At 40.1% G+C, this 24,830-nt stretch overlaps 1 protein-coding gene across 1 annotated transcript in view; it reads left to right on the top strand.

Moving 5' to 3' along the window:
- The window catches only part of SLC35F1 (solute carrier family 35 member F1), a 290,914-nt gene that overhangs the window by 263,054 nt on the left and 3,030 nt on the right, over positions 1–24,830 (top strand). Inside the window, exons 7-8 of the mRNA XM_018563687.1 lie at positions 10,540–10,592; positions 13,969–14,123. Coding sequence (XP_018419189.1) covers positions 10,540–10,592; positions 13,969–14,123 — 208 coding nt within the window. The remainder of the gene's footprint in view (positions 1–10,539; positions 10,593–13,968; positions 14,124–24,830) is intronic.

Genomic DNA, 24,830 nt, shown 5'->3' with positions numbered 1-24,830 from the left:
TTTGTGGGGACATGGCTATCACCGTTGTCACTACTAGTTCACAAGCCTGTAGCTAGTTACAACCTGACCACACCTAGTCCTAGTAGCACCGTCTTTGTTACCCTCCCACTGCGAGACACAAATAAAAGATTTGGCTAAGTCAGGAAAGGTAAATTAAGTTTTTTGTTAGCTTGTGAATTACATAGTAACTGGGTTTGATAATTGTTTTAGATAATTGTTTTGTTGTATACATAAACAAAGTTTGCTCTTTTTGCTTTGCCACTGCAGTATAGGATGTTGGGCTCACCAGCAGAGCTCCTGTTACTCTCCATAGATTGTACAAGTAAGTGAAAAACACTGGAGTTCAAATACGATCCATAATTATAGATTGTATTTCAGACTACGGTGCTTTCATTTACTTGCACAGCCTTTTGTTGTACTTTATTAAAATAAATACAAAGTGGATCTTGCATCTAAGTAGCAAGGTCAATTTATTCTAGGTACCCCCTACTCCCTCAAACACTGGATTAAAGTGCAAAAAAACCTGGGGGGGATAAATAACTTATTTACCTTTACTCCTGGCTTCCACCCTTGGCTCTAGGCAAGGGTGGTTTTGTCCTCCTCTCGGTGAGAAATTGATGTGCAAGGTCCGCTGTAAGTATTTTAATGAAAACTACAGTGTAAAACAAATGTACTCACTATTTTTTCAGTAGCTAACAAAAGTCTGTTTAGTTCTTAGCCACTGGAAGCTCAGCATGCATTAATCACTCCTGGCAGTGCCTGGGTTTAGGAACTGGTTGCAGCAACTGTTGTCTTTGCATGCTCAATTTATTCTACTTTCATACTGATTTATGTTGGCCAGTATTTACAAAACGGGTCTCATCTGTAAAAATATAGGTGTAAATACTTGCTGCATGCTGCAAGTATCTAAAAGCAGAATCTGTATGCTAAAAATATGCTGTATGCTTGGATGGCTCACAACAAAGCGTAAGGACATACATAAAGCTCAACTCTACCCAAAGCCTTTTTTCTTCCGTTAGGTTTACTGCTGAGTGTGTCCACTTTGCGGAGATTTCTACTTCTTTTTGTCTGACACCCATCACCTGGACAGGTAGTGAATCTCCTACATGGCGATAAAGACAGCAATCAGAATTTGACACATGTTTTGACCCTTCCATACTTTATTCAAAACTAACATTTTTTTTCTGCTGTCTCTGCTTGTTTAGATAAATTTGCCCTCAATTCCAATTTTGTCTGAAACCCATCAGGCAGACAGGAAATGAGGAGAAATCTTTCTAATAGGTACACAGCAATAAAACCTTCATCACAATTCTAACTCTTCCTAACATCATCCAAAGAGGATGTTTCAATGGATAATATTTCAAATACTTCTGATAGAAATCACTGTATAGTATATTAATCTGTGCCCCAGTATCCTGCAGTACTCCTGCTGTACATTCCTTCTATCTTCACTGACACTATAGGAAAGGGTCCTACTAGAATCTTGAGTAATATTCCTTGTGCCTGTTGATCTGCCGTCCTATGATTTGCATTCTGGTGTTGCACAAATGGCTGTCTCTTGATTTTAGGAATTCCTTGTAAGGATGGGATTCTCTTTTGAATGACATTTGATCTTCTCTTCAGTTGAGATTCTCTTTGAGTTGCTTTCCTGCTGTCTCTGACCCACCTAGGTGTATCTTTAGTAGGCACAATTATTGTCCCCTTACCCTTCTTGACAGAAGTTGTTGGGTGAAAGGATGGAGAGATGGTTCTTTTCATGGTTGATATGTTGGAGCTCTTTACAACTGGCTCCAGCAGACTTGTACAGTTGTGCTTGTAGTGTCCTACCCCTCCACAGTTATAACAAATCACTGAAACCTGTTAACGTCTTAGTTGGAGTAGCTGGAGACATCTCCATTTGAGCTGGTCCTCAAGCACTCTCACCAGGCTGTTACGATTCTTGCTGCCAAAAGGGTCATCGTTTCTATTATCTGAGACACCTATTTTAAGGTTAAACCTAGCTTAATAATATATCCAGGACTTTACAGATAATAAAAATGTATACTATAGGTAAGGACTATGAGTCGCTTTGCATAAATGTGAAAAAAAAATGGCTGCTTTGAAATACATTTAGGACATAAGTAGCATATGCAAAAAGCAAGTACAAATTATGATTTGTTTATTGTGGTGGGTTCTTGACAGCAGTTATATGAAGATACTTGAGAACGAATCTAGTTATTGAAGTAATATAATGCTTATTATGTGGTCATTTTGATGAACTGCCAGACTGTATTGATTAGTGTGTGAAAGTGACAGCTAGTTACAAAATTAAAAGGTATTTTCTCTGTCAGAGACTGAAGCTTTGATGGATAGACTGCAGCATTAAATATGGTTTCATTCACTCAACTCTCTCCATTAGCATGCAGAATAATAATGCATTTATGAGTGATATGGAAAATATGTTCTCTCCTTAATTCCTTCCAAATCGTATTGTTTGCATTATACATTTCCACATTTAGTTATTCTCTATAGAAAGGAAAATGCGCACCTTTAAACTTAAAGTGACACTAAACTCAGGAATGAAATCGTGAAAATGCATCCAAGTACCTTAATTATGATTACACATGTATCTTATTTGTGTATCACTCAGCTGTAGATCCTCAACTCATCTCTGAATTGGTGCTGACACTGTCCTTCCTTCTGGAGGGTGGCTACTTGTGTTCCCCATGGTCCCTGTGCGTTGTAAAGTAGCCCCCTGGCTCTTATGTTACTTTGAATTAAATAATATGCATACATATATATATATTTAAACAGAGAGCTACATTAAAAAGATTTCCACTTTCAGCAAACTTGGAGAAAAAACTGTTTACTGTAGCCAGTGAGACCAGAGCTACTGCTACCCACGGATCAGCTCCTATAGGTAAAATAGTCAAACAAGTCTGCCATTGCTTGGAGTTAATCTGCTTTTTCTGACATTGGTTCACAAAGCTAGGTTATGCACTATATTACTTAACGTAAAGGGTTTCAGACAAACAGGCAAGCATAGGAACATCCAGGAACTGGGCTTTAATGTGAAACTGTGGCCAGTCTATTGATATATTCATAACAAGTACTAAATAAGCTTTAAAACAAGCCCTCATTGGCAAAGCTCACAGCACAAGTTTCTCTCTCAGCAGCTTGGCTTATCCTGCTCCCCTCACCCAGCAGTGACTTGGCAGCCTTTGAGTTCTGCTGTCAATCAGCACGGTGTCGTGGAAAAAAGGAACAACACATAGGGGCAATTCAATACGGGCTTAGTGCTACTTTTCTGGCAGTATGGACCTACTTTTCTGGCAGTAGGTCCCCAGTTAAAGTAACTCTACCGACACTTGCACCAGATTCAGGTAGTTCTTAATTGTGACCAACTCTGATCTGGTGTACAGAGAGATGCCAGTGCTTGGCTGGGGCATGTATGTATTGGAAAGCTATAATAATTGTGATGTAGCTGAGTGGGCAGAGTCTGATGTGGAAGTTGAGGAGCTAGCCCCCCCATCAGGTTCACTCTGCTATTGTTTGACAGCAGGCAGTGGACAGATTCCATAGGCAGCCTGCTATTAGCTATGGAATCTACCCACTGCCTGCTATCAATCAGTAGTAGAGTGGATCTGATGGGGAACTAGGCTCTGCCCACCCACAGTATATGTTCTAGGCTGCTGCTCCTGTCTGTGTAACAGGTGCACTGGCCAAGTGGAGCGCTCAGTAATGCTAAGCATTACTGAGTTGCACAGAGGACAAGGTATGGACACTCCAGTCTCAGAGCACCTCTGTACCACAAATAGTGGTACTTTCCAACAGGTACATGAACCTGGGGCTAGCCCTGACACTTGTCGTGTGCATGCACGACAGAATTCTAAAGCTTGTCATAGACACTCTTTATGGTATCCCCTCATAGTTGTTGAGGATGGTGCATACTGGGTTTGAATACGGCTCCCCCAATGCAAGGAAAGTAGATAAAAGTGTGAACTTGATTGATTTTAAGAGCTGCTCATTTTAAAATGATATCTTGTTTTTAATTAGACTGAAATTCTCGTTTAAGCTGAATATGTAAAGGTTAGGGAGGAATGGGATCTTATCATTCATTCCAGAGATTAGAATGGTATTACTCTGCAGGTGGCATCATATATACTTTTCCTGTTATCCAATTGTTGTACAAGGCCTCTGACTGTCAGAGAATTGTCGACTGCCATTGATTTCACTCAACTTGTATTTTCAATTTCCATTTTATCTTTTGGATGAAAATGCAGTCTTCAGGAAATGAAAACTTTCTCATGTTTAAAATAAAATAGAAGGAAACTCTAGATTCAAGGTTGAATATCAAATTAGAATATATTGCTCACACAAAAATGAATCGACTTCTTTGCTCTATATATTTTAAAAGACACAATACTACTATGGTGACTGCAATAAAATTTTTTTAGGGATGCACCTAAATTAAATTTTTAGGCCGAAACATACTTTTCAAAATTTGTCAGGCCGAAACCGAAAATTACTTTTTTTTCCAACCTATAAAAAAAATGTAATCTTTTTTTATTTTGATAGGGTTTTTTTACTTTACTTTTTAGGGGCTTTGGGGAAATATCAGGGGTGTAAACAGACCCCTGATATTTCCCTTTTGAAATAGAAAAAAAGATTCAGAACACAGTCCTAAATCTCTTTTTCTGCAGCCCCTGTTATGAATGAACAGGAAGCCTCTATATTGAGCTGCTTCTGTCCATTCATAAGCTGAGGAGATAGTATGAGTTACTATATCCACAATCATGAATAAACAGGAAGAGTGGTAGAGCACTTCCTATTGGGGACACTGTAACTAAATACTATGTCCTCGGTTGTTTGCAAACATTGGTGTGATCATAACTGACCACACCAATATTTCAGCAGAACACTAAAGGATCAGAAAATATTTCACATATTTGCTGATCCTCCCTGCTCTCCATCCTAAACCATTCCACCCTTCCTGCAGCCCTCCTCCTTCCCACTAACACCTTCAGTCCTGACAGCTTCCCTCCTCCCCACTGGGTGACGGTACCTGGATCTGCTGTGTCTTCTCTGATCCCTGCTGCCTTTACCCGCACAGGCGGAAGAGAGCAGCGGGGATCGGAGGGGATACAGACCAAAGCTTGCAGTCGACACCCAGCAGGGAGCTGGGGATGCACCACATTTTCGGCCGCTTTTTTTTTTACTATCGGCATTTTGCCCATAGCACCATCTTCGCCCAAAATGTTTCAGCAGCCAAAATAAAAATATAGAGAGCTCATGCACATGGGCACAAAAAACACTGCTTTAGATGCAGGTCTATTATAGCCAGTGTGTCCATTTTCTTGTAATTTACATGCATACCAAATTAAATGGTACAAATATGTGTATGTGTATGCATGTAAATATGTTCTAGCTGTTTTTTTTTATAAAAAAAGATTTCATACGCTGCTGAATGCTGTACGCACGTTTATGTGCATGAATTCAAGTACTTTACATGTACAATTACAATTACATGTGATTTTGACAACTTCTGGCAGCAAGATCTGGCATAAAGAAACGTATTTGTAATGCGTCAGTGTGCATGAACCCTAAAGCTGTTCATTAAACATTGCATTGATATTTATAGAGACCCTGCCAGAAACCTAAAAAAAAAAGAGCAAGTATTTTAAATGGTTACTTACAGGTTTTTTTTCTTTTACATAAACTATTCTTTATTCACTTGTACTGTGCCTCTGAACTTGCTAGAAATTTGACTACTCTAGGAAGAGTCAGTACCCAAGTACAGCCCATCCTCCGTGCACTTCATAGCCCTCTCCTCTTTTGGGAGCGTTCAATTACTGTCTGTGCTGGCCCAGCTTCCCCACCCCTTCACTTACTTCCCTACAAAAGCTAATGTAGCTGCTGAGAGTGAAGCAAAGGGGAATAATAGCCTGTCAATTGAAAGACAGATCTGAGTCTGCTGGGGTTGCTGACATCACATCCAAGATGGTGGCACCCGGCAGCATTCACAGGGCTTTTGCATGTCAACACATGGGAAGCTTTTGCAGGTAAATAACAGGCCTAAAATAGGTTAAATGCACATATGATCTTTTAAGAAGATTGTTGTTGAAATGCATGGCCTGGCGACAGGAACTCCTTCAAATAAGTATGTCCATTCACTCTATATCTAATTATTTGCTACCTTGAATTTGTGAGATCCTCAGTTGTGCTTAAACATATAAGAATATCAGCTTTCATTGGCCATAAGGTTAGCCTAAAATCTGGATTCTTAAAACACCTCAACTTCAAAGAATTTACTTTAAATCCGAACTTAAGGTACATAACACACCAATCTATACGCAATTTTTTATTTAAAAAACATGATTTTTAAACGTAACTAGTACCTGACTTTGTATCAGCCTCTTGCAATCCCCTGGGCAGCAGCTCAGGCTGGGAGAGGAAGCAGCAGCACCGGAAGCTAATCAGTTGTACTGCAGTGTTCATGTGATAACAAGGAACATGCTGATCGGTAGAAAGAGCAAGGTGAGATGAGCTCATCACTACTCATGCTTCTCCTTCACTGTCCAGTCACAGGCTGGAGGGCAGAACCCAGATCTAGTTGTATTGCTTAACTGCAGAATTAGGTGTCCTGTCTGTGTTGTCCGGCGGGACTAGGTAGATCGCAGGAATGAATGGACAGAATACAAATACTTTGGTAGTTAAAGCTAAAGTCCAGATATGAAAAATGAATTTAAATATATTCCTCAATAGCCACAAAGGATATAAATCTACTTTGTGTTCACCAAATGCCTTTGCAAACCACTTTATTACCTTGTAAATGTAGCAGTGACATCATCACTGTGTGGTACATAACCTGAACAGAGCTCTGGGAGGGACTCCTACAGGCTGCCTGCAGAAAAATACAGGAGGGGCAGATACAAGACCAGTCACCCTGCACAAGGAGAGAGGGCAGCAATGGCTAGTCTTTAATATAGGAGCATCTTGAACAGAGGTAAAGTTTTATGCTGGATTACTGCAGAGATCTGGAAGAGATACACAAAGCACATCAAGATTCACAAAAGCATAAACATGCCTCTTATATTTAGACAAAAGTTCAGCTATAACCCAGCTCTCATACATGTATTTCATCTGTGTAATTTGCTGTTTATGTTGAGTTCAGCTTTCAAGGTGCATACAATCAGCTCTATGGTATTCTGTGATTTCAGCATCTGTTTACATGTTAAGCTCCCCACACACCTTACAATTTATCTTCAGATTTTCTGTGGCCAGATGGAAAAGGTGCAACAGATTCCTCCTACTACACTGAACTGTGTGGATGGAGTAATCTCCACCTGGGCCAATCTGTTGCACTTTTTACATCCGACCACAGAAAATCTGCAGATAAATTGTAAGGTGTGTGGGCACCTTTAAGAAGATGAAGGTCCATTTCAAACATAATCTACAATAAGATCTCAGGAGCATTGCTGCAATTACTATCTTAATGCAAAAAAAGCACTTTCAGAAAGTGAATTTTCATGTTCTGCATCCAGCTGCAAGTGAATGTACTTTAATAAATGATAGCGTATGGTTACAGGGTTCAGGAAACCTATTCCACCTACCTATTTAATACTGTACAATCAACCAGCAATATAATATAGGAACACTTGTTTCAGAATTAAATTGTTTTGTTTTTACCTGCACACATAACCTAATAACTAAAAAAAAGGCCAAGACGGGCTTGGGGCAGATTCCTGTACTAATTACCAGGATTGATTTCTAATCACAATGCTGCAACACTTTCACAATAGACTTCAGTCTAAAAAAACTTTCTCATATAGTTTCTTATGGCAGCTGTTTAGTGTGCTATATACCGTATAACCCAATTTGAACTCAGGCTGCTAAAATGCATATTAGATGACCAGGGAGCCAGAATAATAGCTGTTTGTGTTATGCCTGCTTTAAGATCATTGCCTGTCAGTCAGTGCATGCTAGAGCTGGCCATACACTATGCAAATTTCGTCCGTTTCTTCTTGAACTCTGAATTTTGCACACTGGGTGCCGCTGTCGGCACCCTTTTAGCCAGCATCCCTCGATCAGAAGATCGAAAGAGCCGGTTGGTAAATCTTCAAACAAACAGTGTTTGCAGCCAATCAACTGTCCTTTGTATTTGGCCAGCGGTGCTGCCGGAATACAAAGGAAACAGCGGGTCAATTCATCCATCATGAATTGATAAATCTGTTCTAATTTTTTTTTTCCGTTCAGCCCATGCGTTGAATGAAAAAAAAAAAAAAAAGAACAGTGTATGGCCAGGTTTATACCATTGCTTTGACAGTCATATCTTGGAATGAGCAAAGGCTGGTGCACCAAGCCCGAACAAAACCGTCCGTGGCACATCCACCAACCAGCCCAGTCAGCTGTGGCCAGGGCATTACTGCCCTGCAGCTGCACGGAACAAAGGAGCGGGTATTGCCCTGTAGACACGTGCGATTCGTTTCGTTCCGAAATGAAATTCGGACGCATTTTCGGAAATTCGGATGTATCCGAATTACAGATATAACGAATGCAAACAAATCCGAATTTCCATTCCAAAATTCGTTAGCGTTAGTTCGTTCGTTTTCGTTTCTTATTTGTTTCGTTCGTTGCAGCAAAGTGACATTAGAGGAGAGGGCTGCCGGCACAGGATCGAGAAGTGAGCGAGCGATGGTATGTGTTCGCTGACTTCCCGATCCATTGAGCCGTCGTGTGACAGTTTCATTGTCACATGTCGGCTCGAACTATGAGGATGAGTGAAAATCACTCACCTCATAGTTCTCCTTTAAGCCTTAACTATTAACAAAAATATAGCTTGTGTGCGTTTCACTGGGCTGTAGATCCTCAAATCATCTCTGAATTCGGCATTTGAATACTGCAGGGGTCCTGGGGCACCCCACAGCAAGAATTGAACTAGTCAGCTATACTGATCAGTACTCAGTATTGCCTTCTGTTAGTTAAAACATTAGTTTGCAAGGATTAATGTGTGCTATATCTTCTTTTAATTCTTCATTTTTTAGTTTTGGGTAAGTCTGTAAGTCTTCTTTTCTGACATGGTTTAAATAAGGTGGACCAGCGAGTTCAGTAAATAGTATTTATTATATGTTCTCCTATTATCTTGCGTCCCCAACACAGTGCAGGCAATGGAAGAGTTTGCATGCTTCAGTCCAGCAGTACTGCAGTCAGCACATCCCAATTGCAAACTAGCTTACAGTCACATTAGCTTTGATGTTTATCATAGATGTAGCTGTCAGAATACACTGCCAACACTGCTTTCCATGAATCTCAAGCTATGTATAGGTAATGCAACATGCATTGGCGTGCACAAACAGCTGAAGTTAAATAGTATGAACTTCCATGTTCTAGTTATAGTGATACAGGACTGCAAACACAGAGCATCAACATTGTCTACAGTTCCTTTGTTTCAAGAAACCATGCATAAGGCAGGTAATAATCATCATTCACAAAGATTATTATTTTACTGTCCCGTCTTTTTATAATCAGATGAGGCAAATAAATCATTTTATGATTTATGCTAACGGCCATGTCTGTCTTCATTTTGTTATGTCACAGTGATGCAGTTTATAATTATTTCATATGTTACAGAGAAGGCAGAGATGCGCTAAGATTAGTAATGTTCTAGTTAGGGTCACTTTAAGACATAAGTGACATGACAAATATGTCTTTACTGGGCCCATGTCAGGTTTGCAAAATTAGATATAAAGTAAAAAGGTAAAAAAAAAAAAGTCAAACAGCAGGCTTTCTATAGCAGAAGAGACTGTGTAAGTCTCTCCTGCCATAAAAGCTTCTTTCTACCATTCGGATTTTTTTTTTTTTGTATGCTGTGCCGCACATGTGCAGCTCAGTCCACAGACCCAAGATGAGCGCCTGCACATAAGTTACGTCATCGGGGCTCAGCCAATCAAGTGGCCGAACACTCGAAACCTGGAAGACTGAAGTGAAGACGGAAGTGCCAATGGGGAAGAAGTGGATAATTGGAGGGGATCGGTATTGATAGCATTGGCAGGCTGCTAGAACGTACTAATATGCTGTGCACACTAACACATTATGGCTAAAAGATCCGGGGAGGGGACTGTTTTTATTTTAAATAGCTTCTTCTTTAACCTTTTACATCCCACATTGTATATTTTTGTACGAAACAAACACATGAGCACTGATTTAGGTTATAAGTAATATTGGTCCCATTAGGGTTCAGCATTATACCACGCCATTTTATTCGGACAAGGAATATGTAAGACAACATTGATCTAATTACCATAACAAGGTTCTTCTCTTTAGTACAAGGTTTTTTTTGACTGCTTATAGCACCAGGGATAATATGACCTTCTTTGCAGCACCACGGTCCAAGCTCCATTACATGCACGTCTCTTGGCGTGCTCCTGCCCTTTTGCGCCCTTATTGAAATGTACCCGCTTTCAGTGTACCAGTAAAATAATTTCCATCCCTTTTTATTTTCTTGTTGATTTGTCCTATTTCAGATTGACTTGTCTATAAAAACAATATATTGTCTTTCAGAGCAATAATGGAACACAAGGAGTTGTTAAAGGTACCTTGGGACTGGCAAATAGGTAAGGCATTTCAATTTTGTCATCATAATGCTTAGCTAAACAATGAGCAGAGACCCTGCCATTTATCAAAGCTGGAGCCGCTTCATAACATTTCCTAAATGAGCTCTCCACCTACTGGCTTATATAACGTTTACTGCACTTATATCGGAGACAGGGAACTGCATCAGGAGGAGACCCATGTGAGGGAATAAAAATCACCCAGGATGACACTTTCCCCTAACAGCAACCACAAGAATACAGAGACTATTAACAGCAATGACCATAAAAACACAAATACGTAGGCAAAATTTCACTGCATAATTCCCATAAAATAAAATTGCCTAGAGCAAACTACCGGTATGCATAAAACACACAAATGAGATAGCAGTAAATTGTCTCCACAACCATATATCTATGTCTGCCTAAGCTACTACTTAATAGAGCAAGACTTGAAATGTGTTTCCTCAAACTAGTCCGCACATTGGCAGGAAATAAATCACATCGAAAGCCATAGATCTTTTTCACTCCTTACATTACAGTGTTGTTTATATGTGCACATAGGTAATAGCACAACAGCCTGCATGCAAGATAGATATTTTATTTATATACTGTATATTGGAATATGCTAACTGCTTTATTTACTCTACATTTTAAGTGTGTTCTTTCTGGGAATGACATTGCAAGCACTTTAATGATAGCTCTATATATTTAGGAGATGTAAAGCAGCTGTCCTGGGCATATATAAATGCTGCTGTCCTTTGGAACAGACTCCATGTTTTTTTGCCACACACATGGTATTTGGTTGTTAGCATGGCTACATTAAAACCTAACTCTGGGCTATTTAATTATTTTTTATTATCCCCAGGTAGCATTGAACAAAAAAATGCTCAGGTACCTACCTCCCTACCTCCCTGGTGCTTTCCCGCTACGGTACTTCTGTCACTACGGTACTTAAGCCAAAAGTGGCCTGATGCTATGCTAGATGTAAAGGGCCCAGTTTTGATTGTATAAGCAATTGTATTCCAGTGTAAGATTTGTACCATTAAGAATAATTTGTAAAGGTGCTCAAATTATACATTACAAATTTATTGTACAAGCAATGTTTTTCATTTTGAAAAAAGAAGCGGAGGAAATCAGGGTCTAGCAATTGGGGTTTAAAATGTTAAAGAACTTTGGCCAACGTTTCAGCCCCAAAATAAAAAAAATTATATTGCAGTTTACCAGTCCTGTGTGGTGGCTGCATTAGTTTAAATTTTTCAGGCTAAGAACATTTTCAGTAGGGATGCACCAATACTGTTTTTTTGGTTTTGAGTACGACTCGAGTACCAATATTTTTGTTTCCGGTACTCTGTCGATACAGAGTACCGATACCAGTGCCGCGCCCTGATTATCAGGAAGTTGTTCCATCAAAAGAATACCGGCTTCACTTGCCGAAGCTGCCTGGCTTCCTGACTAATCAGGAAGCTGGGTGGCGGGTCATGAGGTGCCATCCGGCTTCCTGATTGGTCAGGAAGCCAGGCTGCCTAGCAACAAGTGAAGCCGGCTTCCACATCATGACCCACCTCCTGGCTTCCTGAATGTGCTGAAAATTCACAAATTTTCAGCAAATATGGAAAATACCTCTTGATTTTGGAAATGCAGTGTCCTTTTCACTTCTTGTGAGCTGAATTGTAATCCCCATGTAATAGAGATGAATACAGTGATGACTGTCACTTCCTCTAAAGATACAGTGAGTGAGTGTAGCCGCTTAGTACAGGAAATTTATTATTTGCAGGATTACCAAGTAAAATAAAAGGAAAAAGGGCAGAAAAGTGAAAACTATTGCAGCAACCACACCTAAGGACAGGTAGGCTGCAATATATGTAATTTTTGTTCTTAGGTTTTGAATTGCTTTAAGTTTAAAGTAAGTGACAGGTTTTTTTTTTAAAGGACGCATGTCATGAGAAAAAAATGGAGGCAGCCATTTCTGGATGCTCAAAAAAATTATTGCGGCTGTTATACTGGCCCCACATACTTCCATACTTGACTTGAAAATCGATTATACAGATAAGGACTTTTCTCTGGCACGCCTAATCTGAATATTTGTTACTGGTCATTGAATTACAAATTATTAAAGCCATACAAGGGGAATTTTTAGAAGAAAGTCAGCAATAGGAGCCCCCATACTTCTCCCATGACAAGTTTCCTTTAATTTTACCAAGATCTGGGAATATCATTGAAGAACAAGGTTATGAGGGTTCGCACTACTTCCTGGTCATCAAGGGGATTAGGAAGCATTTCAAGCAAATCTATTGGCAAATCTATTTGGGTTACTTTTCCTGGTGACCCTAGAACAAAAGCTATTTGGCCTCTTAATTCAAATGAGCCTTAAAGTGACAATAAAGTCATTTTTTCCCCTCCCCCAATGTTAATGTCAGCACTTACCTTAAATAATGTTTCTTAATCCGATCTTCTTCTTTCCTGTCCTTTTCATCTGTCACTCCAGCGCTGCTGTGGGTCTCCGATCCAGCGCTGACTCCTCTGAGCTTGCTGGCACTTCCTGTCCCACGGTGTCTACATGCGGGTGCACGCGTCCATATACTTACCTTGTGTCTCTCCTCGCGTCCCAGCCGAAAATGTGAACTGCGCATTCGCCCGCCCCAAGATGCTTTGCGGCTGCCCGAGGATCTTAACATTTTCGGAAGGGAGCGCGCGCAGGGAAGACACAGGTGAGTATTAACCTCTGTTAAAGCGGTTTTTTTTTGTTGTTTTTTTTTTTTACACTTTTTGCATAGATCTACTGCTTGCTAGTAGTAGATCTATGCAAAAAAAAAAAAAACGGAGGCTTTAATTATCCTTTAATATTACTGTTAAAGATAGACAAAAAACTGTGGAGATCACACAAACCGGTATATTATTATCCATTGTCATCAAAAGAACAAGGTTATGTACATTAGAGGGATGCTTCAGTATCTTTGCTGTAGCTCCACATTGTTCTCCTGCCATGACCTGTAAATACAGATTGACATGGAGTCTGGAATTGTGGCCAGGCAATAAAAATATGATTCTCTATCAACACCATAGCATGTGAACAGTCTTCAAAGCAAAGGAAACATTGGATTCCCAGTGGAGGTTCTGTTATTACAAAATAAGATCCCCTTTCTGCTGCATGGAAGAGTTATAAGCAGAGGGAGGATTTCTATTTACTACTACTAAGAATAAATGAGGATGGCTGAATATGGTGATATATATTTATTTTTCTAACACTGGCTAGGTTATTCTTATGGAAAGTAGAGCTTTAGAGTATGCTTTCAGTCAAACACAAATAATGAAAGGCAGCAATAATTATTAAAAATACATTGAAATAAATGACAAAAATATATCAACTGAAATGGTATGCCTCCTAATATTTTCACAGGGCTGCTCTATGTGGGATTCACAGCCTGCATGTTTGGCTTGTATAGTTTCATGCCAGTGGTTATAAAGAAAACCAGTGCAACTGCAATCAACCTTTCCGTCTTAACGGCAGAACTCTACACATTTTTCTGCGGTCTCTTTTTATTCCATTATAAGGTGAGTTGAAGCACTACTTTAAATATTTTTTCTAGTCATGAAAGACTAGGTATTAAGTGAAGAAGCGCATAACAAATATCTATAGTATCTTAAGGCAGAAGTTGGTAGTCCTACTAATATAACTGAATATGGTTTGTCTCAGTTTTCAGCCTCATTCAGTCCATGTGCTAAGCGATATGATCTTGAGGCATATTCCAGATTTGTGAAAATTTGTGTGGTTACATTGCTGCAATGAAATCAAATGGGGCAGAGGTGGAGTTGGGATCTGCTTCTATGCGGTCTCAATGTTACAAAAACCAGCAGGATGACTAACCTAAGTTAACAAGTTTAGAGAACTCTTAGTGACCCTAGGGCATCAGATCTTTCATAGGAACTAAAGTATTTGAGAGATCTCACTTTACTTTCTGTGTAGCTTCTTAGTATTGTGTGAAAATACTACCCATTGTGCAAGTGTTTCTTCACTTGATCAACGTCAGCCACCGCAAGGGCACATAGAAAACAATTGTTTTTTATGTGCCTGGCTCACACTGCAAAGCTGCCTTCAGGTGGGTTGCAGTGCATGGTGGAAAAATGCAGGTATGCTGCAGTGTTCCGCAACCACCAGAGCTCACCTGAGGTCCACATACATTTGCTCTGCATAAGAATGCATGAAATGTCACTCTGACGCTTCAATAAAGGTTAAAAAAAAAAGGAAACAAAGCCTTGTGTTATAACAACACATGGCACCACTACCTACAGCTAGTGGGCGGCTAGTGTGAACGGGTTTTAACCATTTTACTTCCAGCACATTGTCATAACAAATGGTGCACTTCCAAACATTTTGCACAATTTTAGGCTAGGAAATGCATATATATATATCAGGAGATACATACACTCACTATCTACTTTATTATGTACACCTGTTCATCTGCTCATTAACGCAAATATCTAATCAGTCAATCACAAGGCAGCCACTCAATACATTTAAGGTGCCCATACACCTTACAATTATCTGCAGATTTTCTGTGGTCAGATGGGAAAAGTGCAACAGATTGGCCCAGGTGGAGATTACTCCATCCACACAGTTCAGTGTAGATGGAGGAATCTGTTGCACCTTTTCCATCTGACCACAGAAAATCTGCAGATAATTGTAAGATGTATGGCCAGCTTTAGGCTTGTAGACGTGGTCATGATGATCTGCTGAAGTTCAAACCAAGGATCAGAATGGGGAGGAAAGGTGATTTAGGTGACTTTGAACATGGCATGGTTGTTGGTGCCAGACGGGCTGGTCTAAATATTTCAAAAACTGCTCATCTACTGGAATTTTCACAACCATCTGTAGGGTTTACAGAGAGTGGTCTGAAAAAAAGAAAATATCCAGTGAGCGGCATTTCTCTGGGCGAAGGGTTTACATGTAGGGTTTACAGAGAGTGGTCTGAAAAAAGAGAAAATATCCAGTGAGCGGCATTTCGCTGGTCAAAGAGAATACCCAGACTAGTTTACGCTGATAGAAAGGGAACAGTAAGTCAAATAACCACTCGTTACAACCAAGGTATGAAAAAGAGCATCTCACAACGCACAACACATCAAACCTTGAAGAAGATGGGCTACAGCAGCAGAAGACCATCCCGGGTGCCACTCCTGTCAGCTAAGAACAGGAAACGGAGGCTACAATTCTCAAGGGTTCACCAAAATTGGGCAATAGAAGATTGGAAAAACGTTGCCTGGTCTGATGAGTCTCGATTTCTGCTGTGACATTCGGACAGTCGGGTCAGAATTTGGAGTAAACAACATGGAAACATGGATCCATCCTGCCTTCTATCAATGGTTCAGACTGGTGGTGGTGGTTTAATAGTGTGGGGGATATTTTTTTTTGCATGCTTTGGGCCCCTTAGTACCAACTGAGCATTGTTTAAATGCCACAGTCTACCCGAGTAGTGTTGCTGACCATGTCCATACCTTTATGGCTACAGTGTACCCATCTTCTGATGGCTACTTCCAGCAGGATAAAACATCATGTCACAAAGCTCACATCATCTCAAACTGGTTTCTTGAACATGATAATGACTTCACTGTACTCCAATGGCCTACACAGTCAGCAGATCTCAATCCAATAGAGCACCTATGGGATGTGGTAGAACAGGAGACTTGCATCGTGGGGTGCAGCCAACAAATATACAGCAACTCTGTGATGCTCTCATGTCAATATGGACCAAACTATCTAAGGAATATTTCCAGCACCTTGTTGATTCTATGCTACAAACAATTATGGCAGTTCTGAAGACAACCAAGTACTAGCAAGGTGTACCTAATAAAGTGGCCAGTGAGTGTAAATAACCGTGCATATACAGTTAAAAGATCACTTCCTTTTCTTTGGAGAAATGGAAATAATCTTTTAACGGTGAAAAGATTCTTTTTTTTATAAACGTCTCATTTTAATGTATTTATTATAGGATAGGCAGAAACCAATTTTCAAAACAGAGCAATAGGGAAAATTCAAATGATCTTTATCTAGATAGTGTCAAGCAACTTAATATGTTTCAGCATTCTGGCAATTTCTTTTTACAATACAACATATTTGCTATTCAAAAAGCTCTGTAAGTATTGCTAGTTATATGCTTTATATGCAAATATTATTGAAAGAAATGTTCTAGCACTGGGGGTCCCTGGTTGGAATGCCAGCCAGTTCACTATCTACAAGGAGTTTGTATGTTCTCCCTGTGCTTGCATGGGTTTCCTCCGGGTTCTCCAGTTTCCTCCCACACTCCAAAGCCATGCTGGTAAGTTAATTGGCTCCTGTCTAAATTGGCCTTTGTATGTATGCATGTGAGATGGGGATCTTAGATTGTAAACTCCTTGAGGGCAGGGACTAATGTGCACTGCGTAAATTGTCAGCACTATGTAAATACCAATAATAAATAAATAATAAGGGAAATCATCAAAACTCAGCTTCTTCTATATTTAATTTTCAAACCTTAACTGAACAAACTATTCCAGTTTGCGATAAATTCCCCCCATTGCCTTTAGGCAGTCCATTAATCTCAAGTTGGCTGGCAATGCATGGCAAAGAGACAAAAGAACAGACCGCCACCTTTAACGCAGCGCACAACAACGCGTTACAGTGCATGTCTGTGAGAAACTACCGTACTGTGCATTAGGGTGCCAGTCTAAATGATTGGCACAGTGACGTACCACACAACTATGTTGTGTTACCGTGTGTTCCATGAATGTGAAGTGGGCCTTAGGGACAACAAATGCAGCACCTAACAGCAAAAGTTACATTTTGCTTATAGAAAGCAGTGAGGCTGTTCAAGTGATGTTTAGAAATTTGCTATGTCTTGTAACAATTTGTAGGTACAAGCAAGGTTCTCAGTACATTGATAAATGCAGATATATTCACTGCAGTGAGCTAAGCTCTCGGTTAATTACCGCATTATCCTCATCTCCTTTGAAGAAACTGGTGAATAAAAGGAGGAAAGGAACACAATATAAATAGCTTGTTCAAAGTATCTGCATATTACAAGTAATACAATATTTAATATTTAAAAGACAGAAAAGGAGGTGATAGTTTTAGTGGAGGAGTGATAGTGAAAAGTTTATTCTTGTCTATCTGCTATGTCTGCTGAAACTGTGCTGAATCTCTTATTTTAACAATGTACTCTGTATGTTCCTCACGTTACATGAAAGTTGCAGAGTCTATTTGTATTCATTTATACTGCAAAATATTCCAGGCAGTTTGCCTCTCATAGTAGTAAAGGCAAAATGTTTAAGCCTACTCTAATATACAAACATACATTTTAGCAAGAGCTCTATTTCTGTATATCTTTTATTTTATATTGTTCACAGTAAGACAGAAACCTTACATGATACTGTCCATATAACTGGATGCACCCCCATCCATAAAAAAATTCTAGTCAATACAATTATTTAAAAAATGAAATTTGGTCATCCCTACAAAAAAAACAATGAATACTGAGGCTGGATTCACGCCCTAAAGTTGCCGCACGTTGTCATGCATTTTTTTAATGCATTGCTGTGCATATTTTTTTCACAGCATACTATTTTATTTTTCTTTCCTGTGGACCTACGCTACGTTAAAAGACCCAAGTTGTACTAAAGAATGTTCATCATTTAACACTTCAGTGTTGAATGCAACAGAATTACTTTAAGGGGGTTCTTCACTGCCTCAAACTTCACTCTGTACTAACACGGTTTAGCCCTATAACCCTCATAAGCAAATATCTCAACTTGCTATTGTTTAATCATAAACCGATGTTTCTTAAAGTTGCCCATGGTTTTGAACTAATTGTAGCAATCACTCCTAATGTGTAACATTACAGCAGACATTATTCTTTTTTCTTGTGAAAAAATCATCCTACAGCCAAAGTTTTTAAAGTGCTTACATACAATAGAGCATAATCTTGACTATTTAATGTCTTTGGAGACACCTGAAGGAAAAGCTAGGTTGACTGAGAAATTAACTTCATACTGAAGAACAAAAAGCTAGCATGGTGCTTCACTATCAGTGCAAAAACCATGCATGCACTATTTTTTGCAATCACACCACACTGGAACGCAAGTCATTGCGGTACCATGCCTTCTGACGCGGGTGATTGCACTTGGGGCGGGAGGCATGTTTGTGGTGCCTGAACGGTTTTCTGAACGCCCCCTCCCTCCCCAGAACATGTGGAAGATCTGATTAAGCGGTCCAGTGTGTTCATGCCACGGCACTGTGAGATTAACTCGCTGGATGATGTGAATGGGCCCTGAGCAAGGGTAGAATGGAGAGTATCTGTGGTTAGGGCGATGGCAAGAGGATTGCTGACTTCTAAGCTAGGGTAGAGCCAGACAGCTTAGAGTAGAGCCGGACAGCTGGCATGGTATAGTCGGTAATGTGAGGTCGGTTTAGGCAGCAGGCAAAACAGGATCAGTAATCTAGAAAGAGGTCAGTCCAGGCGGCAGGCAAAGAAGTGGTCGGTACAGGCAAAGGATCAGAATAGGCAGCAAGGAAGAGATGTGGTTAACAAACAGGCAGGTCAGGTTTCAGATATCACTATGGTGCCTAGTGAGGCACATGTAGAACACTATCACAAGCCCAGAGCCCTAATGTTCAATTAAGGTGCCACAGCCCTATGGGCCAATCAAGGTTGAGGATTTGGTACAGGCAGTGCAGAGGCGATGCTTTGGCAATGGGGGCACTTCCCACAGTCGGCCTGTAAAAGTGGGGGGTGTTGCCGAGAGTGCAGCGCCTGTTGCTCAGGCCAGGAAGAGAGAGAGGCTGAGCAGTGGATGTCTTACACTCCTGACATTAGTTAGGTATTTGGGGCTTTTGGCTTAGGTTTTATGTTCTCAATTGTTTCCAGTTATTAAGTAGAGAGGGGATGGAGGGCAAACCTTGGGATGGGTGATTAATGACCAGAGTACAGCCCTAATCTACTTAAACAGTAAATTCCAGTGACAACTGACTGAATAGGGAATTTTCTACACTTTATCCTCACTTCCTATTGCATCTGCAGGGCAAAATTTACATAATGGAACACAGACAGCAAAAAATAAACTCATGGGGTTTTCAAGCATTCTCTATGCAAAAAACACGTTACTTTTGTGATTATGATTTTGAATATTTAAAGAACTCTGGGCAAAACTTTTATTAACCATTTTAGTGGGGCTACCCCCGCACTGCAAGGGTTAACTGCTCATTTTTGTCTAGGTGTCCAAAAAAAAAGTTATACCCCCTTTCCCATATCGCTGAGCCGCCTCCCTGCTTGCTTAAATTTTTTTACATTTTTAGGGCACTGCTGAGGCACAAACCATGCAAAACCTACTTAAATCTTTACTTTTTGAGTTGAGGTCCACATAAAAATATTCTAAAATGGAAAGAGAAAGGAGTTTTTGGGTAAAGACATTTTTTTATAAGTAACACATACATGGGTTAATCTATGAAAGTTCCAGTACTCGTGAGCGCCATCTTGGGGTGCTGAGTGCTAATGCTATGCAAATGGCATATAGCTGTATGGAACTTTTATAAATTAATTCCACAAGGTCTCTTCCACCAAGCAGTATTTTTGAGAGTTCAGTTCAACTTTTAAAAAGAGGATGTTACATTTCAAAGTTGAAACATAAACTCAATCTTTCATGTCTGAAAGAAGCAAGGATATGGACTGCCTCTACCCAAATATGCTCCTATAAATCATTATATCTACTACTAAAATTGCTCTTTAAAAACAGCAGGATGTTCATTATTGCCTCATAACTGCATACAGACTAAGAGCACAATGAGCTTATTTATGCACAAAGAAAAGACAAATCTCTACAATATTCTGATGTGGAAAGAGCCATTAGTCCACTGGTGACATGGGGGGAAACAGAGGTATGAAAACACAATTTTATCGTGTTCTCCGACAACAAAGTCTGCTGGGCACAAAAAGATGGAGAAAAACTTCTCATGCCAAACCACACTGCATAAAGGACCCCATTATTTCACCCTCATTCCAAGAATAAATGATAGAAAAATGTTGAATAGCAGTTAACAGTTCTCATCAGTGAAACTTTCAAGTTTAAAAGGCTGTTGATTAACAAAGCTCCTTTGTGACAAATTAATTTTCATGCTGTAATAAGTTGAAGGAATGTTATAACTTACTCTTCTGACAAATGAATTGTTTAGATGCTTTCACGGTTACAATGTATCTATTGTATCAATTACTGCAGCTTATGGTTTGGGTGACCTAATGTTTATATCTTGACTAGAGCAGCAGTTTTCAAAGTTCTTTCACCAAGGCCTCATACATGTATCACAGATAACCTCCATGAGTCATCTACTTTAAAAGCTGTGCAAGAGTTGACGTTGAAAGTAACTGTTATACAGTTTAGGCAAAAAATAAACGGGATTGTAGACCACAAAGCTGAAGCCCACCCTACAGTTAAGGACCATTGGAACAGAGGATCCTTTCAGGCAAACAACTCATTTAATAGATACTAGGGATGCACCGATATCGATACTAGTATCGATATCAGTGCCGATACCGAGTATTTGGGCGAGTACTCGTACTCGTCATCCCATGACGAGGGAGCATGGAGCCAGCCTCCCGGCCAATCAGAAAGCAGGGCGTTGCATCATTACACAGCACCCAGCTTCCGTATTGGTCGGCCAGACAGCTCCGGCGGGGTACCGGAGGAAGGCCACATCCTGGCTGGTGAGGTCCTGGGGGTGACAGGCTCGACATACCAAGGTAAGGGGGGACAGACTTTCTTGTCAATCAGGAAGCCAGGTGGCGAGTCATTACACGCCACCTGGCTTCCTGAATGGGACTTCCGTTACTCGGTAATTGGTATCGGTGAGTACCGACAAAAAATTATCGGTACTCGTAACCGGTACCAAAATACCGTTATAGGTGCATCCCTACTAGATACTGTTTATGAAATGTATTATTTTTTTTATTTAGCGCTTGCATATGCCACAGCATGTCATCCAGTCAATTATATTATATTGTATTATGTCATATTATATCAGTCCTTGACTCAGTGGAGCTAAACCAAACACAATCAGGGACACACTAGAATTATAGTTTTGTTTTACTGGACACACATCTTGTGATTTTACTGAACTACTTAGTACTAGAGATGAGCAAATATTGTGTCAAACATGATTCTTTGACCTTAAATATGTACATTACAAATACACAGTAACAAAAAAAGGATTTCTTATGGTAAAATCCTCTCAAGTAGTTCACTGAAGAACACAGTTTTGTAATATGTTTTCTACCAGTAGGTATACTGCAGCCTTTTGGAGGATTGGCCACTATGCACACAAATGAATCGGGACCAGCTCCCTCTAGTAGATATGCCCCTGCACATTCTAGAGAGCTCAGTTGTAGAAAGAAGTGAACTAAAGTAGAGGGAAACAATTTGCTCAAATCCAAGGCAACAAGCCAAACAGGAAAAAAGATCCGAAGTGTAGTGTTCTTTTAACCAACTACTCTAGAAAACAGTTTTAATGGGAAGAAAAAAATAATTTTACTACTGTGCTTATTGGAGAACATCCAAAAAACTCCCAAATGAGGGCAGGCAAGGATAACCAACATAAATACAACATGGGGTAAGACCTTGCAACCTAAGAAAACGTAACACTATGCTAAACTGGACTTGATAGTACGTGCATGGTAATAGACACTAGGGGGAGCTATACCTAAAGGTGGCAGTATATTTACAGGTAGAAGAATATTACAGTGCTTTGTCCTGCAATAAATGAGGGAGTAATCTTGTTTTTCTTCATTTTATGTTCACCCCTCACAATTGCTGTTAAATTGCAAATTTAGGATTAAAATCCCTGTACCCTGGCAAAAAAACATTTTGAAGGTGAAGTGTAGGAATAGATAGTGAAAAACACCAATATTCTGTCTTACCATGACAGATTAGACTTTGTAAGTTACTTTTGCCATAGAAGCTTTGTCCTGCCTGTTAGCACCATGGCTCAAAGCATGGTTCATTCCGAGATGATGCAACTCAAGCGTGCATGCGCGGGAGTTACGTCATCGTGGCCTGGCCAATTAAGTGGCCGAAGAATAAAAACCCAGAAGAAGGTGCTGGCAAGAGAGGAGAGCCCAGACATCTCAGCGCTGGAGGGCATTGCTTTGGCAGGTACGACTGCCATGATGTGCTATTATGCTATGCTTTTAGGTTTTACTTCCGATTTAGGGCCCCCTTTGGCAGTAACATGTCCAGGCTCCAGTCACCGAACCGTCTCACAATGATGCCATCTTTCCTGCTGCTTCTTCCAGATCCCATTTGGCTCCTCTTCGGCCACTGGACAGCCACTGACGATGCGCACAGGAGCTAGATTGTTCCTGACACTTGTCTCTCTTCTTGTCATGCTGAGAATGACCCCAGTGCACATAGGATAAGAAAATTTGCAAGAAGAATGGTACAACATTTTTTTAGCAAAAAAATAGATAGTCAAAGCAAAGTACAGGTTTCAGGGCAGGTTGAGTTTTAGGTTCAACACAAGCTAAAGAAAAAACATAATGCAGAAGATGATACACAGGCTGGATATATGGATATGGAAGTAAATGACCTTACAAGAACCACCAGTACCACCAGTACCCTCTTCTTGGCCATGGACACCCTGTTTTCAGCAGTCTTTTAAAGTGCCATCTGGTGCTGTCAAAGGTACATTTACAGCATTTCTTGAATAGACGGTGGTGTTCTTCCAAAGAGAACTTCAGTTTTCCATATCTATTTTCATACTTATTCTGATATCTGTTATTGTGAACAGTTACATTTTCTGTTTAGCTGTTTTATTGCAAAACTTTCAACCTTATGTCAAAAAAAAAATATTGTTCTTCAGCTTTTGGTTTCAGTCTGAGGTTATTTAACTGTAAAACTGTAACTTGATTAAAAGGAGAACAATGGGGTTAGGGCTTTTCCCCATAGTTCTCCTAAGGGTAACGGGAGGACGCAAACTAGCATCCTCCCGTCACCCAAAGCTCAGCTGTAGCTCGCGGTATACTGAGGCGCCGCAGCCGGAACGGATCCCGACAGTTATGTCTGGATCCACCCAGCTGCGTGAGTGACAGCTGACTCTGCCTATCTAGAGGCAGAACCAGCTGTACCCGCCCCATCCCCGTCCGTTCCGCAAGTCAGAGCTGGAGGATCGGACAGGGGAGGGGGGAATCCAGTCCCTCCCCTGTCACGGCTCTCTGCCGGCACAGGATCGAGAAGTGAGCGAGCGCCGGTATGTGTTAGCTCACTTTCCGATCTACTGAGCCGACCTGTGACAGTTTCATTGTCACAGGTCGGCTCAGATTATGAGGCTGAGTGAAAATCACTCACCTCATAATTCTCCTTTAAAGGCTTTAATTTTCTCATTACCTTGCGGGATGAAAATCTGAAACAGGTGTGATTTTTTAATAAAGATTGAAGTACAAAAGTGTTCAAAAATATAGAATCACCTAGAATGGTCATGCTTTTATAATCATTTGTATACAGTATTTAGCAAAGTAGCATTAAACACATTAGAAAATATAATCAGTACATTGACCACATTCTTTTTCACATCATAAAAGTATTTTATTCATCTATCTTTTCAACAATCAACCACTGACACTCTAGAATAAAATAGAGTTCTAACCTTTCTGGGTCATTAGTCCTTGTGCTCTGTGTAAATCTCTCAATTTACCAGCATCAAAGCAGTCCTATACCACTACATTTCCTTTGCCATGCTTGACAGTAAGTATTAAGCATTTTGAATCATCTGTCCATAATATTTTTTTCCAGTCATCTACTGTCTGTGTTAGTTTGACCATTATATTTTCTTCTTATTTGCCAGTTTCAAGTATGGCTTTTTCTTTGAAATTCATTAAAGTGACCCTGTTAGAAACTTAAAAAGTGCAAGTAAGAGTACAGGAAACGTCTTTTAACTATTAACTTGTTTTTCTTTTCCATATTTTTTTTTCCTCACTTGCAATGTGCCTTTGAACTTGAGCTAAAAAAGTTTGACTTCTCCAAGAAGAGTCAATTGCCTAGCACGGTCTCCACTTCTATTTACACAGCATAGCCCTCTTCTCACACCTGCTTCGGGGACTGTCTAATAACTACCTGTGTTGGTCCAGCCCCCTCCCAACAGAACCTTTTATCTTAAAGCCAAAAGGAGAAGCATAGGGGAAATATGAAAGAGTGTCACTAGATTTTCTTGTACTTATTCTCTTAGGCAATGGTGCACTTTCCACTTTT

Source organism: Nanorana parkeri, unplaced genomic scaffold, assembly GCF_000935625.1.
Source record: "Nanorana parkeri isolate BGI_ZX_2015 unplaced genomic scaffold, ASM93562v1 scaffold22, whole genome shotgun sequence".
Taxonomy (NCBI): Eukaryota; Metazoa; Chordata; class Amphibia; order Anura; family Dicroglossidae; genus Nanorana; species Nanorana parkeri.
The sequence above is the reverse complement of the archived record's forward strand: the minus strand, read 5'-3'. Positions and strand labels throughout refer to the sequence as shown.